This window comes from Typopeltis vanoorti, chromosome 16 (assembly GCF_054136105.1).
Source record: "Typopeltis vanoorti isolate ZY-2024b chromosome 16, IOZ_Tvanoo_1.0, whole genome shotgun sequence".
Lineage (NCBI taxonomy): Eukaryota > Metazoa > Arthropoda > Arachnida > Uropygi > Thelyphonidae > Typopeltis > Typopeltis vanoorti.
This window is the reverse complement of record NC_143564.1, coordinates 86,625,101-86,647,409: the sequence shown is the minus strand read 5'-3', so window position 1 is coordinate 86,647,409 and position 22,309 is coordinate 86,625,101. Positions and strand designations below refer to the sequence as shown.

At 36.4% G+C, this 22,309-nt stretch overlaps 1 protein-coding gene across 1 annotated transcript in view; it reads right to left on the bottom strand.

Annotated features, from left to right (window-relative positions):
• Positions 1-22,309, bottom strand: part of LOC150098172 (elongation factor-like GTPase 1) — a 451,514-nt gene that overhangs the window by 12,033 nt on the left and 417,172 nt on the right. Inside the window, exon 22 of the mRNA XM_090406579.1 lies at positions 17,764-17,948. Coding sequence (XP_090262705.1) covers positions 17,764-17,948 — 185 coding nt within the window. The remainder of the gene's footprint in view (positions 1-17,763; positions 17,949-22,309) is intronic.

The following is a 22,309-nucleotide window of genomic DNA, read 5'->3' as shown; positions in this document are numbered from 1 at the left end:
ATACGTGGATAAAATATCAAGTACATGGTGGTGTTGTGCTCGAAAATACACAAAAACCTTGATCATTGCTTTGCATCCCCCAAGGGAACGTGCACCCCAGTTTGAAAAACACTGGCGTAGGTTATATAATTTTCCTGGAGAACCATCCGGATGCCAAATAAGTGGATTCTTGATAGACACAATTACAATCAATAGCTCACTTCAGGCAAAGAAAACATGATGCAAGTTTGCTATTGTGACTTTTCAATACGTAGAGATATTAATAATTTGCAACTATTATCAATTTGAGTGGAGACTTAACTAATAAAGTATATGATCGAGAGGAAAGTAAACTGAAAAGGAGGATAAAAGCTTACATCTAAGAACTACTTCAATTATACGAATAGTGCTAACATCTCAGCAGAAATCAAGACGTAATCCCTGGGGGGGGGGGGGGTTCGTTTCGTCTCCAGGCAAGGGAAATTAATTTTAAACGACGATTAGAATTTGCTCAGATTTATCAGCCACATATTTTTTCCGGATAAATTCAAGGCATTAATGTTTGAAGCTATGATAGTGAAACTAAAGATTTATATTTTACACCTTTTCAAATAACTGAGGAAACAGGTCATACTTATATCAATTATATAAAGACACCGATTCTTAAAAGGAATACTTAAAATAAGTCGTGGAAACCTCTCAACATCATATAAAAAATAGCACTGATCTTGTTTTGATATCAGCTTGTAACAATCTCACTGGGAGTGAAAGTGTTATTCTTAAGTATACTTTTATTTTTTGAGTTTGAAAGAACGAGGGCGTATGATCGCTAATAACAGCTCATTTATTATAAACCTATTTTGATTAGAAACAGTAATATTCACGTATTTAATGATATAGAGGTACATATTTTTTTTTACGATTAAAAAATTCTGTCGCGCATACTAACAGTACGTGTAGCCTACAAAGATACAACAGTCCGGAAAAGAATTCTTAAGTGCAGAAATTTACAAACGTTTAGAAAATTCATATACAACACAGGGCTTGTTTCTGCTTAGAGAATGACTAGCGAGGTTAATATCGTTTGTAACAGAGGAGTATATAACACATTTCTTACGCTGAGCAAATCTCGTGTTCTCTGATACTGGATATCTCATAGAAGTGCGTGGGTTATTTAGTATGAGGGCGAGGCAAGGCAGGACGGGGTGAGGCACACAAATGTTCGCACGTGTGGACGCAACTATTACCAGCTACTTCCATCTATCCCAGCTGACAGACACGCTGCGCTTAAACAGTTGATAAGGATCAGTAGACAGTCGGGATGCTGGGAGGAGAGGGATGATTTAAGACACTCCAAGTGAAGTATGCTTGAAGTGCAGGTCATAAAGGATGGCCTCATACAAAACCAGTCTTGGTCCCTTATGTTACCATACGATATATGCGACAGTATTTTGACACGCTGTTTAGGAAAGGTAAACAACCGGAAGGCTGTCTCTAGCTGTTATTACTAGGGTGCCTTTATGTATTAACGTGAATTCACACTCGCAGAAATAATTATCAAAAATATGTTAAAATATACGTAAAAGAGCCTACGCATTTTTAAAATTTTTAAAAAAATTAAAAAAATTTTTTTTTAGTGGAGCAATAAATATGTAGATCTCTTCCGGCTAACCCTACTTCTGTATATAAATGGACTGTGACCAGTGAATTCTATGAGGGTCTAGCACAGCACATCTATAAGTGAATGGATGAAGTGCGATTACTGATGTTCCCTTGTTAGGTGCTTTAGACTAGTGAAGTGACATAAGAAATCAGAAAGCGATGCTAGCCTGGAAAAGATAGCATCGATTCGGGAATGCACTGAACAAATTGCTTACTATCAGTATAAGTGAATACCTTGGTGGGTAGTATAGCCCAATATATATAAAATCTCCACGACGTGATCAGTTTGAACAACAACAACAAAAAAAAAAGTTATAGCGATTCCATAAACAGCATATTTTCTTGGGCACGTGAGTTTCATTAAGGAACTCCAGAGTGAATTAAGCGAATTTCATCGCTGGCGGAAAACAGTCTGCATTCCATGTTATAGCATTTGTTTCCAACAATTTTCCAAGACAATGTGCTCCATTCCAGAGAGCAGATGTGTGGTAGTTTCATTCAAAACAGTCTGTTCTGGGTGAAACCAATGATCGAATTTATTTAAAAAAAAAAAAAAAAAACGTACTTCATTGTACATGAACAGAGAATCCAGTTTCTATTACTTGATAGATGAAATTCAATAACCTGAATTTTTAGCTGTTTTTCATATTAATAGGTTTAAAGCCTACTAATATGAAAAACTAATATTTAAGCTTCTCAAAAAAATTCTATTTATATAATTTTTGTTTGTTTTTCAGTGGGTATCTCTTGACATCATTTTCGAAACCGCTCTCCGCCACACATTTAAAGAAACTATTAGTAGTTTCTTCTGAGCTTGGGAGAAATTTTTTTTTTTGCATTTGTAGTAATAGTAACAGATAACAAGCTTTTAGAACAGGTGAATTCATTTAACTACCTAGGATGTATGATCACATATGAAAATGAAAAAGATATAAACATAAAAATTGCAAAATATTTAAAAATAACAGGTGTAATTAACTCTATATTTAAACCAAACCTAGTTCAAAAACAAACCAGACTAAAAGTATACAATATATTAGCCCTACCAGTCTTATTGTATGGAAATGAAATATGGACAATAAAACAAAAAGACAAACAAAGATTAATAACAGCAGAAATGAAGTTCATGAGAAAAACTATACCCTATTTGATCAAAGTATACTATTTGATCACAAAAGAAACGAAGAAATTATGAAAGAATTAAACCAGGAATCAGTAATGAACAAAATTAAAAAATATAAGCATAAAAGGATGGAACACGTCGAAAGAATGAAAACAGAAGGATTACCAAAACAAGCCACTAGGAAAAAGAAAACCAGGACGTCCTCTTAAGAGATTCAACGATGACTTCTGAGGCCGGAACAACCCACTTTAGGCCTAAATCCTCGATAGGCATGATGATGATGATTAAAATAATGAATGTAGTCTATTAAAAAGAATGAACAATATTCATACCTAAGCACATCATCACCTTTCAAGAGGAAGGACTGTGGTAGTAACTATGTATTTATTACACTTACTTAGAATTATTATTTAGGCAGCTAAGATTATTAGGAGAGAGAGAGTATTAGCAGCTATTAATTTGCGATCGTGGTAGATTGGGTATTCGGTGCTTTACAACATGATCTATGTAGAGCCAAGCAAGAACTTTCTCTTCTAACCCTGCACAGATTGGACTACTACAGTTTAAGGCTTAATCTGGTATAGTTTATTGTTATTCTCTACATTTCATGATGTCTGCCACTCGGATATTAATATCTTAAAAAGGAAAAAGTCTAAGCGATGCCTTCAGATTTGATGGAAGGGATGTTTGATCCGAGAGAGATCACTGGATATGAGTGGGATACCAGACTTTTCAAAGCCTGTAGAGAACTTAATGAGTCTATGTAAGTAATGTACCTTTTGACAGCATTTCGTTTTTATATGATGTAATGCAACCTCGGCATTGGCGCACCCAGGAAGGGGGTGCGCCAATGGGACCATGCCCCCTTCCCAAAAGAAAAAGGAAAAAACACTAGAAAAATTTCAAAAAATCTTTTCCTAATTAAAATTCATTTTTTTAAAAAAAAATTTATGTTGTGTCGTGTCTTCTATTTCTATGCTACTTATGAATTAGCGGTCACATAAGGTGGGAATACTCTATAGCGCTCGGAAATCCTGGTCGCTGTAAACGCAAGGCAAACGAAGTAGTGCTTGGGCACAACTTCGTTTGCTCGAGACAGGCCAGAACGGGTATCATGTATTGGCAGATGCTCAGTCATATAGCTCGTATGCAATGCGTAGTGTGTATTCTCAAATCGTCTACTCAACCCCCCCCCCCCCCCCCAAGATTAAACAGCACTAGACTATGATTCTGGACCGTCTGTGTAGATTTTGGCGCAATCTGCTCTGTATGTGTTTGAAAGAGTTGCTGATTGCTGGTCGAGTGGAGGGAAGACGTTTTCCTGACCTGTACAAAGAGAAGCTGGATGATGCGATTCACCTGTGCCAAGTAACTTAGGAGGCACTCGGGCAATACCGTTTACAGTAATATCTTGAACTTGTATGACAATCTATCGTGTGTGATATACGTCTTCCCAAAGTAGACAAAAAAATAATTGTCCACGTAGGAGGATCTGAGAGGGATTTTATTTTGGATCCATTTTACAAAGCCCATTGTTGTCGTTGAAACCAGAGTTGTGATTCATATGCTTCGACAGAGAATAGGAACCGGTGGTCCCAGTCCTGATTCTAATTGCTTAATGGCCGATAGGATCTAACCACTGAGATGCATAAGCATAGACATAAGACACAAAATCCAGTCTTAATTGGACAAGTACTCGGTAGAGACGGAGAAATGCACATCGGTTTGCACTGCAAGAGGCGGAAGGCAGACCGCGAATGATATCCATTATTCTCCGGCACTTATTCCACAAACTCAAGTATGTTTTTTTTTTTTTTTTTTAATCGAATACGATTTTGTTTCTGTCGAAACTGGGATTATCGTTTGCTCTAGGTCAGAAAGAAGACTATACATCAACGATCTGTAGTGAAAATCTGAACCCATTTGCAAGCGGTCAGATAGAGCTGGCCTGTGATTTACTACAACTGTTTTTTCTATGATCCTTATATTACAAGACTGGCGAACTATGGAAAACATTAATTAGAACTTTCTGATGAAAAGAGGGAGATTACCTCTAACACCTACGTTGAATAAGTCTTTCAAATATGCCGAATATCCAAGCTGTGTCATACGCTTTCTTTCATGTCCTTCATGAAAATTTATATCTAGTGCGCATTTTTTTTTTAAAGAAATTATTTCTAATGGATATTTCCAGACTAATGAGATGGTATGATGTTGAACGATGTTTTCAAAAGCAAGATTATGCTTTGTGAAAAAAAAAAAAAAAAAAAAAAACCATTACTCTCTAAAAACATCAAAGACGAAAGTTAATAATTCCCCACCCCACAAGATCTTGCAGAGACAGCTAGTCAAAACAACGTTTTTGTGATTTGCTTTTTAGTGCCAGGAACTTGGACATTACCGATGCTTTGGGAAACTCTCTCTCTGAGAGCCTTTCTTTAACAAAAAGAGTGAAACATTCCCGATCAGATGTTTACCTGTTTCTGATGTTTTCGTTTCTTACTAGGGGGGCTCCCCCCGTGTTACGGACTGGTAGGCCGGTTCTCCTTGAATTCCGACGACTCGAATTTTGAAGCCTCGACACTCAGGGTAGCCCCTGAGTTTCAAAACATTTCAAATAACTTGACAAAAACGTTACAGCCTACATCCGTTTCTAATTTCAGCTTATCATTTTATAGTATAGAGTAGATTTAATGGTTTCTGAGTTTTATTGGGGCTTGCTGACGGCGTTAATAAATTGGGGATAAAAGAAGGACAAATTTAACACAAGATCTCACCACTCGCTACGAAGTCGCAGACCGATTCCCACTATCCAGCAAGCAATGACTGCGCGCGGAAGTGGAACGGTATGGCTAACCCTGTCGCCACCATATTTCTCACGAGCACTGTAGTATTATCCATTCCAACAGGTGATTTAATATAAAAACGCGTTTTTAAATTAAATACTTTATATTATCTTTAAAGATGGGTAGTTCCTGACTTCACGAGTTAATTCGTTCCTAGCGCCTGCTCGCAAAGTGGAATTTATTTCTCATAGATGAAACAACAATGAAACAACATAAGTGGTTATAGCAGCATATAAGGTTTTGAGTGGAAGATTCGAACTCGGTGCTAATTTCTCCTCTTACTGAGAATAATCAGCAGTGACATTTTGTTAATGACACAAATGCATATAACTTTTTTTTTAACCAACATCCAAGTACTAAGAAAAAAATGTGCTTTTATACTACTCTATTAAGCAAGTATGTAATATCCAGTAGACATTTTAATTATTTACATTTCATTGATAAAACTATAATTTCAACGTGGAACGTAATGGATTTCTGACAAACCTAAGCGATCAGGCATAAATGTGAATTGTATCTGTATGGTTCTCATTAAATTCGGTTCTTACCTCATCCCCCCCATTTTCTTGTAATAAGTTTCTTGAACATAAGTATTATTATAATTATTACTTAAAATCTATGCTGTTATTTATAGAACTTGATAAATAAATGATTCACAGCTATGCGAATCATTTAGTTTACCCATGAAGTTTCTTCAGGAATGCACTGACGACAGAAGAAAATGGGCCAGCTTTCTACATGACAGTTATTGTGTGCAGATATGGAGTACTCGACTGCCGAAAACTGTCCTGAGAAAAGAGACATACCTAGTTTCTTGCTTTAGATAGTGCCTGGTTTGTTATCTGTTTTATTTATTTCAATTGGCCGCTCGTGTGCGAAACTCAGTCTTGCATGTTTTCAGTTCACACTGTTCATGTACCTCCGAATATTATCACAAGGTTATCAGTTCTGACGTGTGGTAATCAAAGGAAAGTTGCCCATTTCAAGTCACCCGGTAACAGCTCCGGGTTTTCTAGTTTTGCGTACTCCAACGAATGCGGTCATTAAAGTGTTTAATAGAGTGCTGTCTGTTGTTAATTTATAGATCTGTAGAATGAATTCTGAAAGATGCATGTTAAATACCGGAAGGCCCAACATTCGGCATTCCTTCATGGAAAAGGTGGTCAAATCTAAGATCATTTTTCCATAGGATTACAAGTTATAATGGAAGGCGTTCTCGACAAATCAAAAATATTAATAAACTTTATAGAATCAAAGATCAATTTACAGATTGTTAACACATCAATCCTTATCCTTTTAAAGAATGTCTATCGTGTGTTTTCTTCAACTAAATTTATTGGATGTGCATTATTAAAAGGGAAGGGATGGTGGTAAAGAATTTAGCAATTATAAAACACGCTGTTGTGGACTTTGGGCTGGTTCACATATCTAATGGTCAAACAACATTCTTAATGATCGAATCATTATTTCACCATGTAGGAGCAGCATGAATGGTAGATAAGAGGGGAAAATTGTATCAGTGCTCTAAAGGCATCGATCTTTCTAAAACCAGCCCTTTTTGTTATGTTTCGCCAACAGGGATGATATTCGCTTCAGTGGAAAAAGCCCGACTTCAACCTTGTCACTATACCTTCGCCTTCAAAAAGGGTCCATCACTATATATATATATATTTCTATTTTCAAACTGGAACTTCTTCACTAACTTGAGGCTCACCACTTAATCATTGATGATGTTGTTGGCAATATGGATTCTGTTATTCTCTCCACAGCAGATCATCTAACCACCATATCCACCTTTGGATACAAGTCGGAAAAAGTTGTTTGGCCGCTTTTGATTTCCAGAACATCTGATCTGGTTCCACATAGAGGTCTATTTACTAAGCTATCTTATGACCTGCCTTTTGCAAATGGGTCGCCGTTTGATTTTTTTTCTTCTTCATCTTTCTGATCGTTCACTGTGTCATGGTGGATGATTTCATTTCTCCAAATTCTGTACTTCTGTCCAGAACTATGGGGTACCAACCAGTTACCCTATCGTTCCGCACGGCTCACGCTTTTCCTTTTATATATTTAAGGACTTCATTCACTAACTCAAATCTTACCCATAATTTTGCTGAAAATGCTATACTCCAATCCTTTTCATTTCACAAATCTTGTAATGCTCAAATGATTCCACAACCAGTCTTAACATTGATTGTTTTGCCATTTCCCAGTAGAGTGAGGACAACGCAGTGAACTTCAAATTATATTATAACAAAATCATATCTTACTCTCTAGTACGGACGTTTTCTCAACTGCACTTTTCCAAACTAGATAATATTTAGGTTTCCTCGTAAGATCAGATTTCTTCTCATGGGCTGACTTAATCTGAAGTATTTTCTGGAATAAACATATCACATTCCTAGCCTCCAATCTTCAAAACTTAAGTGTTTTCGTTCAAGACCTACTTTTCACTTCTTCTTTCACTACGCGTTATTCCCGCTTCCTATGCAGGGTCCACGTGTTACTTAGATGCGACTACTTGTTAGTACCACTCCCAACCGACCTGTCGCCTAGTCTGCCGCTGGGGGGGGGGGGATATTTTTGGCTGTAGAAGCATATGTTCACGGGGCCGGTTTGCCTGCTTGCGGGATGAAAAACGCCAGATAAACTGGCGGGAAAAAACCCTACTGCCCGCGCCCAAGACTGGCTAACTTGGATATGCCTGAGGAAGATCCTCAAGTTCCTCACGTCTTCGACGGGAATCGAACCTGGGACATTCCTTCCCCAGGCATATGGTTGCGAAGCGCAAAGCCACTATGCTAACCGCGCGGACTCAATACCTACTTTTCACTAATTTTAAATAAATCACAAATTCGCTAAATTTCGAAATAATGTTCTCACATTTGGAGTGGTATATCAAAAACTTTCCTAAAAATGCCCTCGTTGATATCCAGACGGGAACATTCACTTAACGAATCCCCCCTCCTCTCAAGACTCACCTCAATCACGCCTTTAAGAGCATTCTACCTTATGCCTTTTGTATGGATATTTTCATGTGCGATGACCGGGCTGCCACCACGTTCCAAACAGAAGCAACTTTGATCAAAACACAGTTCGCCCTGAAAACTCGATCTTCGTTCTCATTCATTTTATCTATTCTGTGAAAAAGTTTTTAGCAAAAATATATGCAATAAATCTAAGACGATTTAGCCGATCTCATACCAACGGATTTCCTAAAGTTTTTTTTTCCTTTCTTTCGTTTTTTTAAAAAAATTAACATGAAAACACAATCACAATATACTCGGCTCATGACCTTAGATGTCTCGGCAATAATAATATTAAAACGAACAAATCATTCTATGTGAAAAATGAGTGAATTGGATCGTTTGCACACGTGGAAATATTTGGGTAGAGATTACTGTTTCGCGTAAGGAAATTGGATTCTTGAGGAATTTCTTAACTTCTCTTGAAAAGCACTATAAAAAGTTCCATGTCTTTGACGGGATTCGAACTCAGACTTTTTAAAAGAGATAGTGCTTCGTTTATGCAAAATACATTGTCTGTTATTTTAGATTTAGCGAGCCAAGGTAACTATATGATGATAAGACATGCATATGCTTGCCAACTGCATGCAGTTGGGAAAAAATATTTTTCGAAGAAACTTTGCTTCGGTCTTTGTAGTAAGTAGCAAATATTTTTTCGATCACTAAATTTCTCGTTGCCACGTCCATTGTCAAGATTCAGAAAATGTTTATCGCATCTTCAAATTGGATATGAACCCAAGTCTTGGTTTGAAATCTGTCAAAGAGGTTTCGCGTAGTGCAGTTAAAACTGGGTGATCGTTACTGTTAATGGTTTCAGCGAGGTAATCTATGACAATGAGGGGTGCAGTTTTTAAATCGGAATGAACAGGGATTAGATAAATCAAGAATCCTACTCCAGAGACTACCCCCCCCCCATGCTTTCAGTAAAAAAGGTGGTAGTCGCATACAGGAAAATTCACCTGCTAAAGACTACGAGCATGCATTCTGTGGTGCGATTCAAACCTACAGCTTGCGGTTAGTAAAGAGGAAGCGCTATCCACTTGGACATTCTGGCAACATTCCAAGTATATGTTTGTCTGTCAATTATATTCTTCAGTCCAGTTGCTCTCTTCTGCCGCCTTTCTTATAAGACGCCACAATTGTGTGAACTTTTAATATTTGTATTTCTGATAAAATTCCTAATCTCTATTAAGTTGGGGGGGGGAAGATGATGTAGAAATGCATTTGATACCAATGCATTTAAAGTTACACTTCATCAATGAGTTCCACATTTGAATTCTTTTACCAATTAGATTAGATTAAACAACAACAAAAATCTGCATCATACAGTATCTTACAAACTAGACTTCTCTAAGTTACTGAAATAGAAAAGCAGTTATTTGAAGGTCATAACAATGTATTATATGAACCGTATTATATTATTACTATAGCTCAAGTATGAAAATATATGTTAATTTCATTTGCAAGCTCATTCTGAATACATTCGATTTCCGAAACAATTATTATTTAGATGTTAGTTATGCTCTCGCTCCCCGACTGGGGGGGGGGGGAGGAATAATCCAAATCGCTTTCATATCAAAATATTTTTCATGAATCGAAAGCAGTTTTAAAACGGTATCTGTTAACTCAACGGAGCCTGCTCTCCTTGTTCCCCATCACGAATGTAATTAAGTATAGTTATTTTGAGATGAGTTAATATGAAGCTGAATGCAATGTCACGCTCTTTATTATTTTTACGATCTTGGATCATTGTTATAATCTCATATCAGATCAATATGGATACGATCATATTGATGTCCAGTTTCATCCTGAGCATTTTTGATGATCATTATGTGAAAGGAACGGAATGCAATGTTTATATTGGGAGGAAACTAAATTGGAACAGGATACTATTCTATATAAAACGAAAAACCAAAGAGTTAAAAGAAGTGTTTACCACAGCATAGCGAACTGGCTTCTCTGAAATAATGTAACTTAGCGGGTTTTGGATTTAAAGGAGAAAATCCATCGGTAATTCAAACTTTAAGACTGAGAGCAAGAACGTATGCTTTTCTTTTAACACATACGAACACTGATTCTGGGCGAATGAACTGCAGAAATGCAAAAATTACATATTTTTACTCACTAAATGGAACATTTTTATAACATTATAATAAAATTATAACAAAAATAATAACAATTCGATTTTATACATCAGAAATATCTTCAGTTGGTTATTTTCAGGACCTATAAATGAAGATCACTGTTAGGGTTAATTTATTGGTACATTTTTAAATTCCCGGGGCGAACTATTTCAAATGGAGTAGGCGAGCATCTCAGCTTCTCATCAAGTGACACACGACACGGATACAGAACATGACACACCTTTTAGATGGGAGGAACATCACCATAAATTGCTCGCTTCTCCTCCCCCAGTTTCCAGAAGAGCATCACACAGCTGAATGAAGTGACGGGGTATCAAGTGGTGGGGGACCTACTGCTGCGACTCTCCACGCCCTCACACTCGTCTATAACTTCATGATTGTTTCGACTCGGAGCCACAACGTCGAGACACAGCTAGTGCACCTGTTGGATCGGCGTCCCGTTGAGTATTACTCATGACCAACTAGGTCGCGTGTGTGTATCTAGAAATAGGAGTGGGGGAAGGGGAGGGTTGAGGGAAGCGTAATGTTCTTATGTAAACAAACCTGCCAGCCTGAGGAATTGCACCCAGTAGAAAGAATGCTTGTCGACTGCTGTACGTAAACTGCTGTGCTGGCAACTTCACCCACCCAAAAATTCTTCTAAAGAATGTTACAGAACTTTATAATTTATCACTAGGTTATCGACAGATCACAGGATTCTCTTCTCCTTCCTCTGTATCGAATTCTAAAGAGCATCAATAATATTCTTTAGAATTCGATACAGAACAGTAAAAACAATGTGGTAACCGTTACTCATTAAAAGCACGAGGGCTAAATTTACATTAGGGTTAGGTTCTTGCCAATGAGTTCGTTATGCTATTTAAATAGACAATGAAACGCTTTCCGTTTTGAACCCTTTTTTTTTTTTTTTCCAATTTTCCTTAACATCTAGACACTGCACAAATTTGCTCCATCTTCGCTTTCAGGAGATTAAAATGAAATCCGAAATGTGTGGTAATGGAAGAATTCTGCAGAAGATGAAAATTAAAACATTACCTACTGAGGTCTCTCCAAAAACGCTTATACGTGAAAACATCATATTAACAGAAATTAGGAATTAACGCTATATTATATCGTTCTGATAAGTATTATTATGTTGTAGCATCCTTATCAATAAGCTAACCAAACCTTTTACCGCAATTAATTGGAGCATAGAAGATGAAACTCCTATCACGGATAACCAGAAAATAATTGATAGATGGAAATGTTACGCAACTAAGCTTTTTCAAAAGGACCCTCAACTGACCGATGATATTTTGGACGGAATTTTGCCAGGAGGTTCGAAGGAAGGAGATTACCCGATATTAAAAGAAGAAGTTATTGCAGCAGTTAGCTCCTCAAAAATTGGAAAATCACCGGGAAGTGATGGTGTCACAGTGGAACTGATAGCGAAGGAGGTGACATCATCATCATAGACACCTTGCTAAATTTATTCCAGGACATATGGAACACAGAGACTTGGCCTTCTGATTGGCGGACTTCTATTCTTGTACCTATCCCTAAAAAGGGAAACAGCAATAAATGTATCATCCACGCAAAATCCTGTTAAAAATACTATTGTCAAGAATCGAAAAGAAAATAGAAAGCAGACTATCAGATGAACAAGCAGGTTTCTGGAAGTCCAGAAGTACAATCGACCATATTTTTACAATACACATACTAGGCGAAAAATACATAGAACATAACAAAATAATCTGTCACAACTTCTTAAACCTTCAAAAAGCTTTTGACTCAATATGGCACGAGGCATTATGGAAAATTTTAGAACATTATGGTATTGACAACAAAATCATTGGGATTATTAAATCTCTTTATTCCTCATCTGATATAACAATTGAAATTAAAAATTACAGCAGTGAACCGTTCCGGGCAGAACGGGGGGGGGGACAGGGATGCATGTTGTCCCCTCTTCTTTTTAATTGTTTTCTGGAATATGTCATAGATGAAGCTCTTTATGAATATGAAACTGGAATAGTAGTTGGCGGACTAAGAATAAACAACTTACGTTTCGCTGACGATATCGATCTTCTGGCAGAAAGCGAAGAAGAATTAAAAGAGATAACCAGCCGTGTTTTCGGAACATTAAAAAAATATGGATTATACATAAAGCTACAAAAAAGCTACAAAATATGGCACGAGGCATTATGGAAAATTTTAGAACATTATGGTATTGACAACAAAATCATTGGGATTATTAAATCTCTTTATTCCTCATCTGATATAACAATTGAAATTAAAAATTACAGCAGTGAACCGTTCCGGGCAGAACGGGGGGGGGGAAGACAGGGATGCATGTTGTCCCCTCTTCTTTTTAATTGTTTTCTGGAATATGTCATAGATGAAGCTCTTTATGAATATGACACTGGAATAGTAGTTGGCGGACTAAGAATAAACAACTTACGTTTCGCTGACGATATCGATCTTCTGGCAGAAAGCGAAGAAGAATTAAAAGAGATAACCAGCCGTGTTTTCGGAACATTAAAAAAATATGGATTATACATAAAGCTACAAAAAACAAAAACAATGATAACCTCAAAATCAGACATTGAATTCTTAAAGATACAAATTGGCAATAAGCAAATTAAGAATGTAAAGAAGTTCACTTATCTAGGAAGCGCGTTGAGTCATGATGGTCGTTCAAAACCGACATTAAATACCGAATTGCTAAGGCAACCTACAGAAGTTAAAACTATTGTGGGGAGATAACAGAATAGCAATCACAACCAGACTAAGACTAATTGACACCTTGGTGAATTCTGTCCTTTTGTATGGTTGTGAGGCCTGGACTTTATTGAAGGAAGATGAGAGGAGACTCCTGTCTTTCGAAATGAAAACTTATAGAAGACTTTTGAGAATTCCCTATACCGGTCACGAAACCAATGAAAATGTCCGAAAACTGATTGACTCAATAGATGGGAGAAAAAGGGAAAATATTCTGACAGTCATCAGAAGAAGACAGATGAAATGGTTCGGACATGTGGAGAGGGCTAATGACATTCCAAAGCAAACCCTAGAAGGAATCGTTCCGGGATCAAGGGTTAGGGACAGACCTCGATTAAAATGGACTGATAACATCAAAAAATGGACAAATTCCTCCCTTTCTCAACTGACATCAAGAACAAGAGACCGAGACGACTGGAGGAGGCTAGCAAAGAGTATCTCACCTACCAGCCATGAATGACCCAACGGCTCATTTAGGACTATGGGAGGAGGAGAAGAAGAAGCATCCATGCCCCCCCCCACAAAACGCTGGAAGATCTTTTGCATATCACTATGTATGACTATATCGTCCAGAAGTAATCAGCATATGGAGTGAATGGAACAAAGTATTGTAAACAACTCGGGATCAAAGACTACAGAGGAAACATGGAGAGGAATGAGGAAGATGGTTCTATTAGTGATCATAGATATCTTTATGAAGTAAACTGTAGTTTATCAGATTTCTCCGTGGTACGCAGGTAATGTTTTAGTAATTTATATTTTATGTTTAATATATTGTTTTTTTACTTTACTCTTTTTTTTCTCTATGTGTTTCCCCCTCTTACTTCGTTATTTTCGTGGTTGCTTGAGCTTACACAATATGCCTATGTGCTCTAATCTCTAACTCACGTATAATACTATTATTTAACTTTAGTTCTTTTGTAATCTACTTAGCTTTCTCCCCCTCGCCCCTTTAAGGTCGCAAAGTATAGTCTCACACGTGCTAGTATTGTAGACTTAGGAAAAGCCTCCGGCTGGGACCAAATCCTTAATCTATGTTGCTATAATTCAAATGTATTAATTCTTAAAAATTTATTTTTGTTAACGACTGCGCCATTAAGGATCATTATTTCTTTTTATTATTATGTGACACCTCCAGGGAGTCCAAAGACATATCTAGGGAGAGTGTGCCAACAGCATCGAACGATTAAATCCCTTCCAACTACTAACCGCGCTCAAACTTGCTTAACTTTTTGCGAGCCATTAGTAGAGAGGCTCTATCGATCGTGTAAAAGAATTTTCTATCTTTCCTTTACATACAAAAGAATATTTTAGCTAAGCACGTATAATAACCCTTAAATCAATTCTATCTCAAAGCAACTCCGAATTACTCAGTCGTATCTGTAACTTTACTTAGGTCACACAGATTCGATTTGTCTTATGAGACAGTGCATTGGCTAACAAAGATTAGGCAAGCTATTAACAAAACCAAACATGCTTATTCTAAGACAATTAAACATACAAGGGAAATAAAACATATCACGTGTCTGATTCTCCACACATTCATTAGAACAATTCATTTAAAGCATTAGACAAAAAAATTATTTACACTCAACTTATAAAACACGTGGATGGATTTTAGCATACATAACCTTCCTCTCATTACAAACAATAAAAATCAAAATTACACTATACACGTTCTAAACATTATGTAACACAAGCATTATTGAAGTCTGCAGTATTCTATTATACACATTCAAACTGACGTTCGGTTTTCTGACCTCTTCAAACACATTATACCATTGGTTAAACAGAATCAACATCTATAGTCTGTACACACAATCTATTAACATAAAGCAATCTATTTACAAGCTCACTATATCATGTACAGTCCTGAATCCAAATAGGTTAAGGGTGAATTTCGCTGGCTCCTTTCTTTTTCTTGTACAACGGCTGTGATCAGGCACTATTCGGCGGTTGTCGTCTTGCAGATTCCTCCCTTGTAACTTGAATGCATTTTTTCGTCGATGTTAGGAACTTCTCGGCTGCTACAAGTCAGCGCACACGTGGATCGGTACATTCTTCGAAGAACTTCACGGAAGGTATCTTGTAATAATGCCAGCGAACTTCCCATTATCTCCACTCGCGGGATCGCGATTCTTCCTGTCCTCGAGAAGCTTGCCAAAGGAACAAAAACTAAGATAGAGCTTTCGAGCCTCAATCTCCACCTTTTATACCATATCCAACAAATTTCCCGATTTACTGGAAGCGCCCTTATCACCCACGCTTACGTTAGGTTTTGGCGGCAAAACTCATAATCCGGTGACCATTGAGACTATTGTTGATCTTCAGTTTACTAGCCTAATCCCGTCTGAGCTTTTTAGTTACAATTGCTTGTGGTTCTACATTCAGTTATTCTAACATTATATTAGCAAAATTATTACATTGGGTAACATGCATTTTTAATTATATATACTTTACGGCCCATGCAAAATCGATACAGGAAAAAAATATTCCTATTTTTCACCATAAGAGATTTCACACGCCCTTCTCTTCTCCAACCATTTACCAGTCTGTGCAATGATATTATCTTTACAGTTCCCATTTCCAAGCTGTGCAAATCGAATTCCTTCCACCTGTTTTTCAAATTCAAGGATATCAGAAAGTAATTTGATCATATAACAGCAACTGAGGTAGAAAGACTGACATGCACCATTTACGGGGGAAAAAAAAAGTCACAGGCTGATATATACCAAGCGGAATCGAATAATCATCAATCTCAAAAGACAGGCATGTACAAGCCTGACAATATTTATGACTGATGACACTATAGGAAAGAACGTTTTAAATTTTCAAACGTTATTCATGAATGAGAATCAAGTCAACATTGAAAGAATACAAGAAGATATGTGACACGATTATAGAGGTGTGCCGTTACACAACCTTACATCCAGAACATTTAGTCACCGGAATGTATTCATATGCAAGCATATGACAACAAGGCAACCGCAGTAGTTATAAACAAAATGACATAGTTACCATGATCTCCTAATCGACCTAGGACGACAAAACCAGAGTTGTACTATTGCTACTGTCTTATGGAATGAGTTTTAAGTCGGAGAAAAAAATAGTCAGGAAAATAGGAAAGCATATAAAAGATGTAAATACAAATATTGTTCAATTTCTGTGTTATGAAAGAAAATCAAAACGGTGACTGGTAATGCTATGTTCTACATATTTTTAATAGCTTCGAAAGAAGGTCGAAAAATTGATCGCATTTCCGCTCAAGTTATTCCGCATTATGGGTCCATAAAGCAGAATAAAGTGAGGGTTTTGTTCATACTAAACTGTACAGTTTAGTATGGACGCTTCTATATGCGTAAAGTAATTTTTCTCAAGTCATTTTAAAACAGTTTACCTTATCGCATATGAAAATTGCTTACAATTTGTGTTGGATATATATGATTAAAAAACAAAAAGCTAGAAAAACTAGAAGCAGAGAGATACCAAAATAGAAATATACTATTTATTATTTGGGTGTACAACTAGTTTCGTCTTCTTGGAAGATTTCATCAGGTGCATAACATGAAAAGAAAAATACATTACAAGAGACAGCTATAAATTAAGTTGCAACGTACTGCTGACATTTGAAGCCGTTCTGGATGCCATAGTATTGTTGGGCGCCACTCGGCATGATCTCGTGCACGCCAAAGAATATAGCTGAAAGTGCCAATTCTATATATATATATTCAGATGGACCGGATTGAGAACAATTTCTGTCGATTCCACAATTCTCTCCAGTTCATCGTAGCATCTAAAAATGTTTTCTAATTTGTTCCAGATCAATGAATGACAATCTTCATCGTTATAGAAAGATTGTCACACGAGATCATACCCGCGTGATCAAAACATACACAAGTAAAAATACAGTCAGTCCTGTATTTATTACCCATATGGAACCCGAAGTATTCTAATAAGATGGCGTAAGTAATCAAATAAGCTGGTTTCTGCCAGGCAAACTTCCCATAAAGGAAACCTCATTTGGTTAATGTACTAATATTCTCGACCTGTAGCCTACCTTTTGGAAACTTACCCTTTTAAATATAATTATGAAGTGAATTCGATGTTTTCGAATTTTAGAAAATTCTAAATTCTTTTATTCCCTAAAATGCTTAGTGATCAATAAGAACTCTGATAAAACGTGTCAGTTTATTATTACAAGCATAATTAAACACAACACTTACCTCCCAGTGACTGAATACCAACTGTGGACTTGCCATGCCGCTAGTCTGCTTCCGGATTTCGTTGGTAAAATCAAAGCTTTCGACCACAGGCAAAGTAGCAGTGACATTAAATGTCTGAGAACCCTCTTGCATATCTCCTTGTAGTACTTGGCCATGCCTTCTCCCAAGAACTGCATACATTTTACCTACAAATAATAATTTAAAAAAAATGCAGCTAAACAGGCATGACATACAGTATATCTCTTATGTAAGTAGTGCTTCAAGGAAATAAAACGATCTTGATAGATAAAAATAAACTAATAAGGGAGGGAAGTGGGAAGCAGTATCATCCGCTATCAACATTACTAGGTCAAACCCAGGTATCAGAAGAGGTATTTATATCAGTCTAACAAATCTTCAAATTCCCAAATTAAAAAAAAAAAGTTTTAGCACTCTCCAGTTTTATAGAAATAATGAAAACTGTTCTCTAGTTGCTAATATTGAATTAACGGTGACTGCAGTTTCATTAAGGAAATGAGAAGTGCGAATGAGGTGCAATAGAAAAGTAGAGTCACATTGTTTATTGCACTTTTCTGCATGGACTTTGTGACTACAGTTGGAATTTTTATATGTGAACAGGTCGATAATGCTTACAGTTGCCAATCATTTTAACCAGTGGATAAATATCGCCTAATATGTTCTTTTAGAGTTGAGGAGGGTACTGTGTCTGCTGCATCGAATACTTTCTTGAAGTCAATTATGTAACGATCTGAAATATGGTCTATTATTGGAAAAAAAAAAAAAAAGAAAAGCAAAAAAAAAGCGGCTTTTCTCTACTACTACTACTGTCAGTCCTCGACTTAACGACGGCCATCCGTCATAAAAATAAAAACATTAACACGCCCATACGTATTTATGTTACAATAAAACTTGTACCGTACTTAGTTTGGCTTGCAACTGTGCAGTATGATTTCAATGGGAGTGGTGGGGTGGAAATGAGAAATGTTTTTCTCTATAGAGATCATTTTCATTTCAGTACTAAGTTACCAGTTTATACTAGCGCTATTTATTATTAGTTAGTTTAAATATATAATTTATATATACCAATATAGAATTTCCCTTAATTATTGGTTTCTAATATGTCCAGAAACAGATATTTTTCCTATTATATAGTTTGGGTTTCGATGGAAACAAATGCCACGATTTGTAGCATGCTCATCCCATAGTCAAGTACACCATGAGATTATTTCTCCCTGCTTGTGAGAAAGGTTTTAATATTATTATATTACTTTCAACTTCGGATGCCCTAAAAACTGCTCCATACAGCTGTACGATAACGTTAACCTTTCATTTATCTTTAGTTTTATTTTGTGAAAATAGCTATCAAGCGAAAAAAAATTCTTCTAATGATGTATATCAATCTATATAGTCAGAAATATATATACACACACCAATTTTAAATTTACGACGGAATTGTGTTGGAACGGAACCATGCCGTAAGTCGAGGACGCGACCGTATTTTCATTAAGAGTTAGGCCTGGCATTATGCTTAACAAAAGTTTAATATATCGTGATTAATGACTAATGATTACTTTTTTTTTCCCATTTAGGGAGGAGGATTATTATATTCTTTAATGTTTCTGTTCTTCAAGTTGTATTCGGCATTCAAAAGCTACAAGTCGAACTTTCAATATATTTAGACGCCTTTCACTTTCGCTCTTTAATTTTTTTCTTTCACTCCCCCCCCTTCTCTTTAGAGTAAATTTGCTATTTTCAAAGGTCTTTATTAACGAAAACAGCTCCACTGTATGCTTCAGTTATAGCCATATACATTTACCTAGAAGGCATCGATTTAGTCAAGATTGGGGCTCACTTTTTCTGTTAACTATGTAGACTTATTTTGAATTATCATCACCTGATTGTGATATATGCCATAATTTAGCTTTAAATGAATACTAACATCTAAGCATTAGGAACCCTAGCTCTGAAACTGCTGATGCCAGAAATTGTTAGGAAACAGCTATATGACAACACTGATTGTCACACCTTGTCTCACCCCAAATAGCCTTATAAAGACCCCCTAGTGGTTGCCTCTCCCAGTACCGTTCCCTTCCGTTCTCTAGAGGGGGCTAATGAGCTGGAGACGCGGGGTAGAAGGCCAGGCCACGTCCTTACTCTGCAAAACCCAAGGTCCCTTGTGTTGCCTGCTGATGACCTCACCTCTCCACTCCCACCTGTTCCGTGCATAAGCACGTGGTACTATATCAGATACGGATAAGGTGGCACTCCTCGTTTCGCACCCTCTCCATCCTTCTATGCACGCTTTCTTCTTATAATCACTGTCACTACTGTACTCCCTCTCTCATACACAACTTTGCAGTACTAACAAAATGAAATATTCCAAACGATCCTTGAATGTGGATATATTCTAACAAACTGACGATGAATTTACAAAATTAAGCATTCATTCTTATTAGTTTTATCTCATATTTGGCATTTTAAGTAATTTTTTTTGCTGAAATTTTATTTCAAAATATTTCCATTTTCCTCTCTATGCTTAATACTTGATTTCTGTATATTAACATCATAGATATCTTTTTCACTGCAGTGTATATGTTCGTTTTTTTGTACAAATAATGTAGTAAATGACAGCAGACAACTTTTAGCCAGTTTAAAAAAAAAATTTTTTGTTCGAAATTTTCAACTCCCCCCCCCCCTTCTTTGAGTAGCAAAAGCTTTGCTAGTCTAATTGTTCGAATGGTTAACGTATCTCCTCTCCGACTAACAGGCTACGGGTTCGAATTCCGCATTGGGCATGGATGTTTGCCTTTAGATGAAAGATGAATTTCATCGTCCGGTGTGAGACAACCGCTTCGCTTATTGGAAGCGGAAGTTGCTTGAAAAATTTGCATGTTTGGTCTCTGAGAGCAGCATTTCCAAATTATGCAAAAAAATAATAAATAAAATAAAAATAGAAAAAAAATCCTTAAGCCACTTACGAAACTAAATGTTTACACCTTTCGTAGATAGAAATTACATAAAAGAGAAAAAAAAAACAAACGAACAAAAAAAAAAAAAACAAGCCAAGTCAATGACTTTAGAATAAGATAAAGACGTGTCCACACTAAAAGTACAAATACGAATATTTCGGTTTATGTCTCATAAAATCCTCACAAGTGCTTCTTCATGAATGTGAAGTTCACAAACAATATTAGTGTAATCGCGAGATCTCAATATATATACAATTGTTAACCTAGCGTTCTCGTGACATTCTCCATGCTTACATTTTCGTTAACATTGATGATGGTTTATGAGAGGCTGAAATATTTGTATCTAATTACTACTTTAATTAAACTTTTACTGCGGTAACAGATTATCTCATCGATTCTACATACTCATCACTATCAAAGAAACTAACAGCGTAGCGGCATAATTCTTTAGGGTGTTAAAGAAATCAACTCCCCAACATCAGGAATATCATACATATGGATCACTACCTTATATCTAACTCAAGCAAGAAGATGGAAATTTATTACTGCAAGTTACATTAACTCATCGATGCTCACTAATGAAAATCTGCCCAACTGTTACCGACGCTTAGAACTTACATTCATGTCATTCTTTAATGATTTATTACTGATCTAAAGTGCAATATTTGAACTTTAATAGTTATTTTATCAGGGTTGGGATTAAAATATTTTTTAAAACTTTCTTCAAAAACAAACGAGAAGGTTGAGAACAGGTCTTATTTTGATTTTCGATCTAGAAAGTATAGAAAGAGTAAATTCTACAGGAAGCTCAAACTTACACCTCTCTCTCTCTCTCTCTCTCTCTCTCTCTATATATATATATATATATATATATATGTTAAAGATACCAAGCTATTTTAAACCTGGTTTTACTCCAATTTCCCAAGTAAGCAAACAGACAAACAAGTCAAGTTTGCGCCTGCACGTGTTGCGAGTCTAGCTGACCCTCAAAGTAGTGCAAGTCAAGGCAACTCATGGTAAAGGTAGAATACGCTCTGATCACTATCCTTAATATTTACCCTTAATGCACAGCCCATTTCCTTGAGGAGATGTATGATGCTATGTATTAAAGGCAAGGGGGGCCACTACCCAGACTGGTTTCGACCTTTATTGAGGTCTCATCAGTGGGAGCCAGGCTAGAAATACCAAGATTTTAGTAATACAGAGCTTGTAAGTATTTTCCTAATAGTGCAATAATTGTTAACCCACCGTTCTCGTGACTACATACGAAAAGATACCATTCTCCATGCTTATATTTTATACATTTTTTTTTACATTACACTCGTATATAATTTCTTAAAAAGGCGCATACTCTGGTATAATATATATTCATATGCCTATTATACTGTTTTTCTATACTTTCTGGCAATGACCGAGAAGTAACTTATAAGAGCATCTGAATAACATGCGATATCACTAGCAATCCACAGGATAAATATATGAAAAAAATTATTCAAAGGAAAAATTCAGGGGATGAGAAAGAATGTTGTGGATATCTTCAGGTGGTAACTGAATTTCATCGATGGATGTAAGATCAT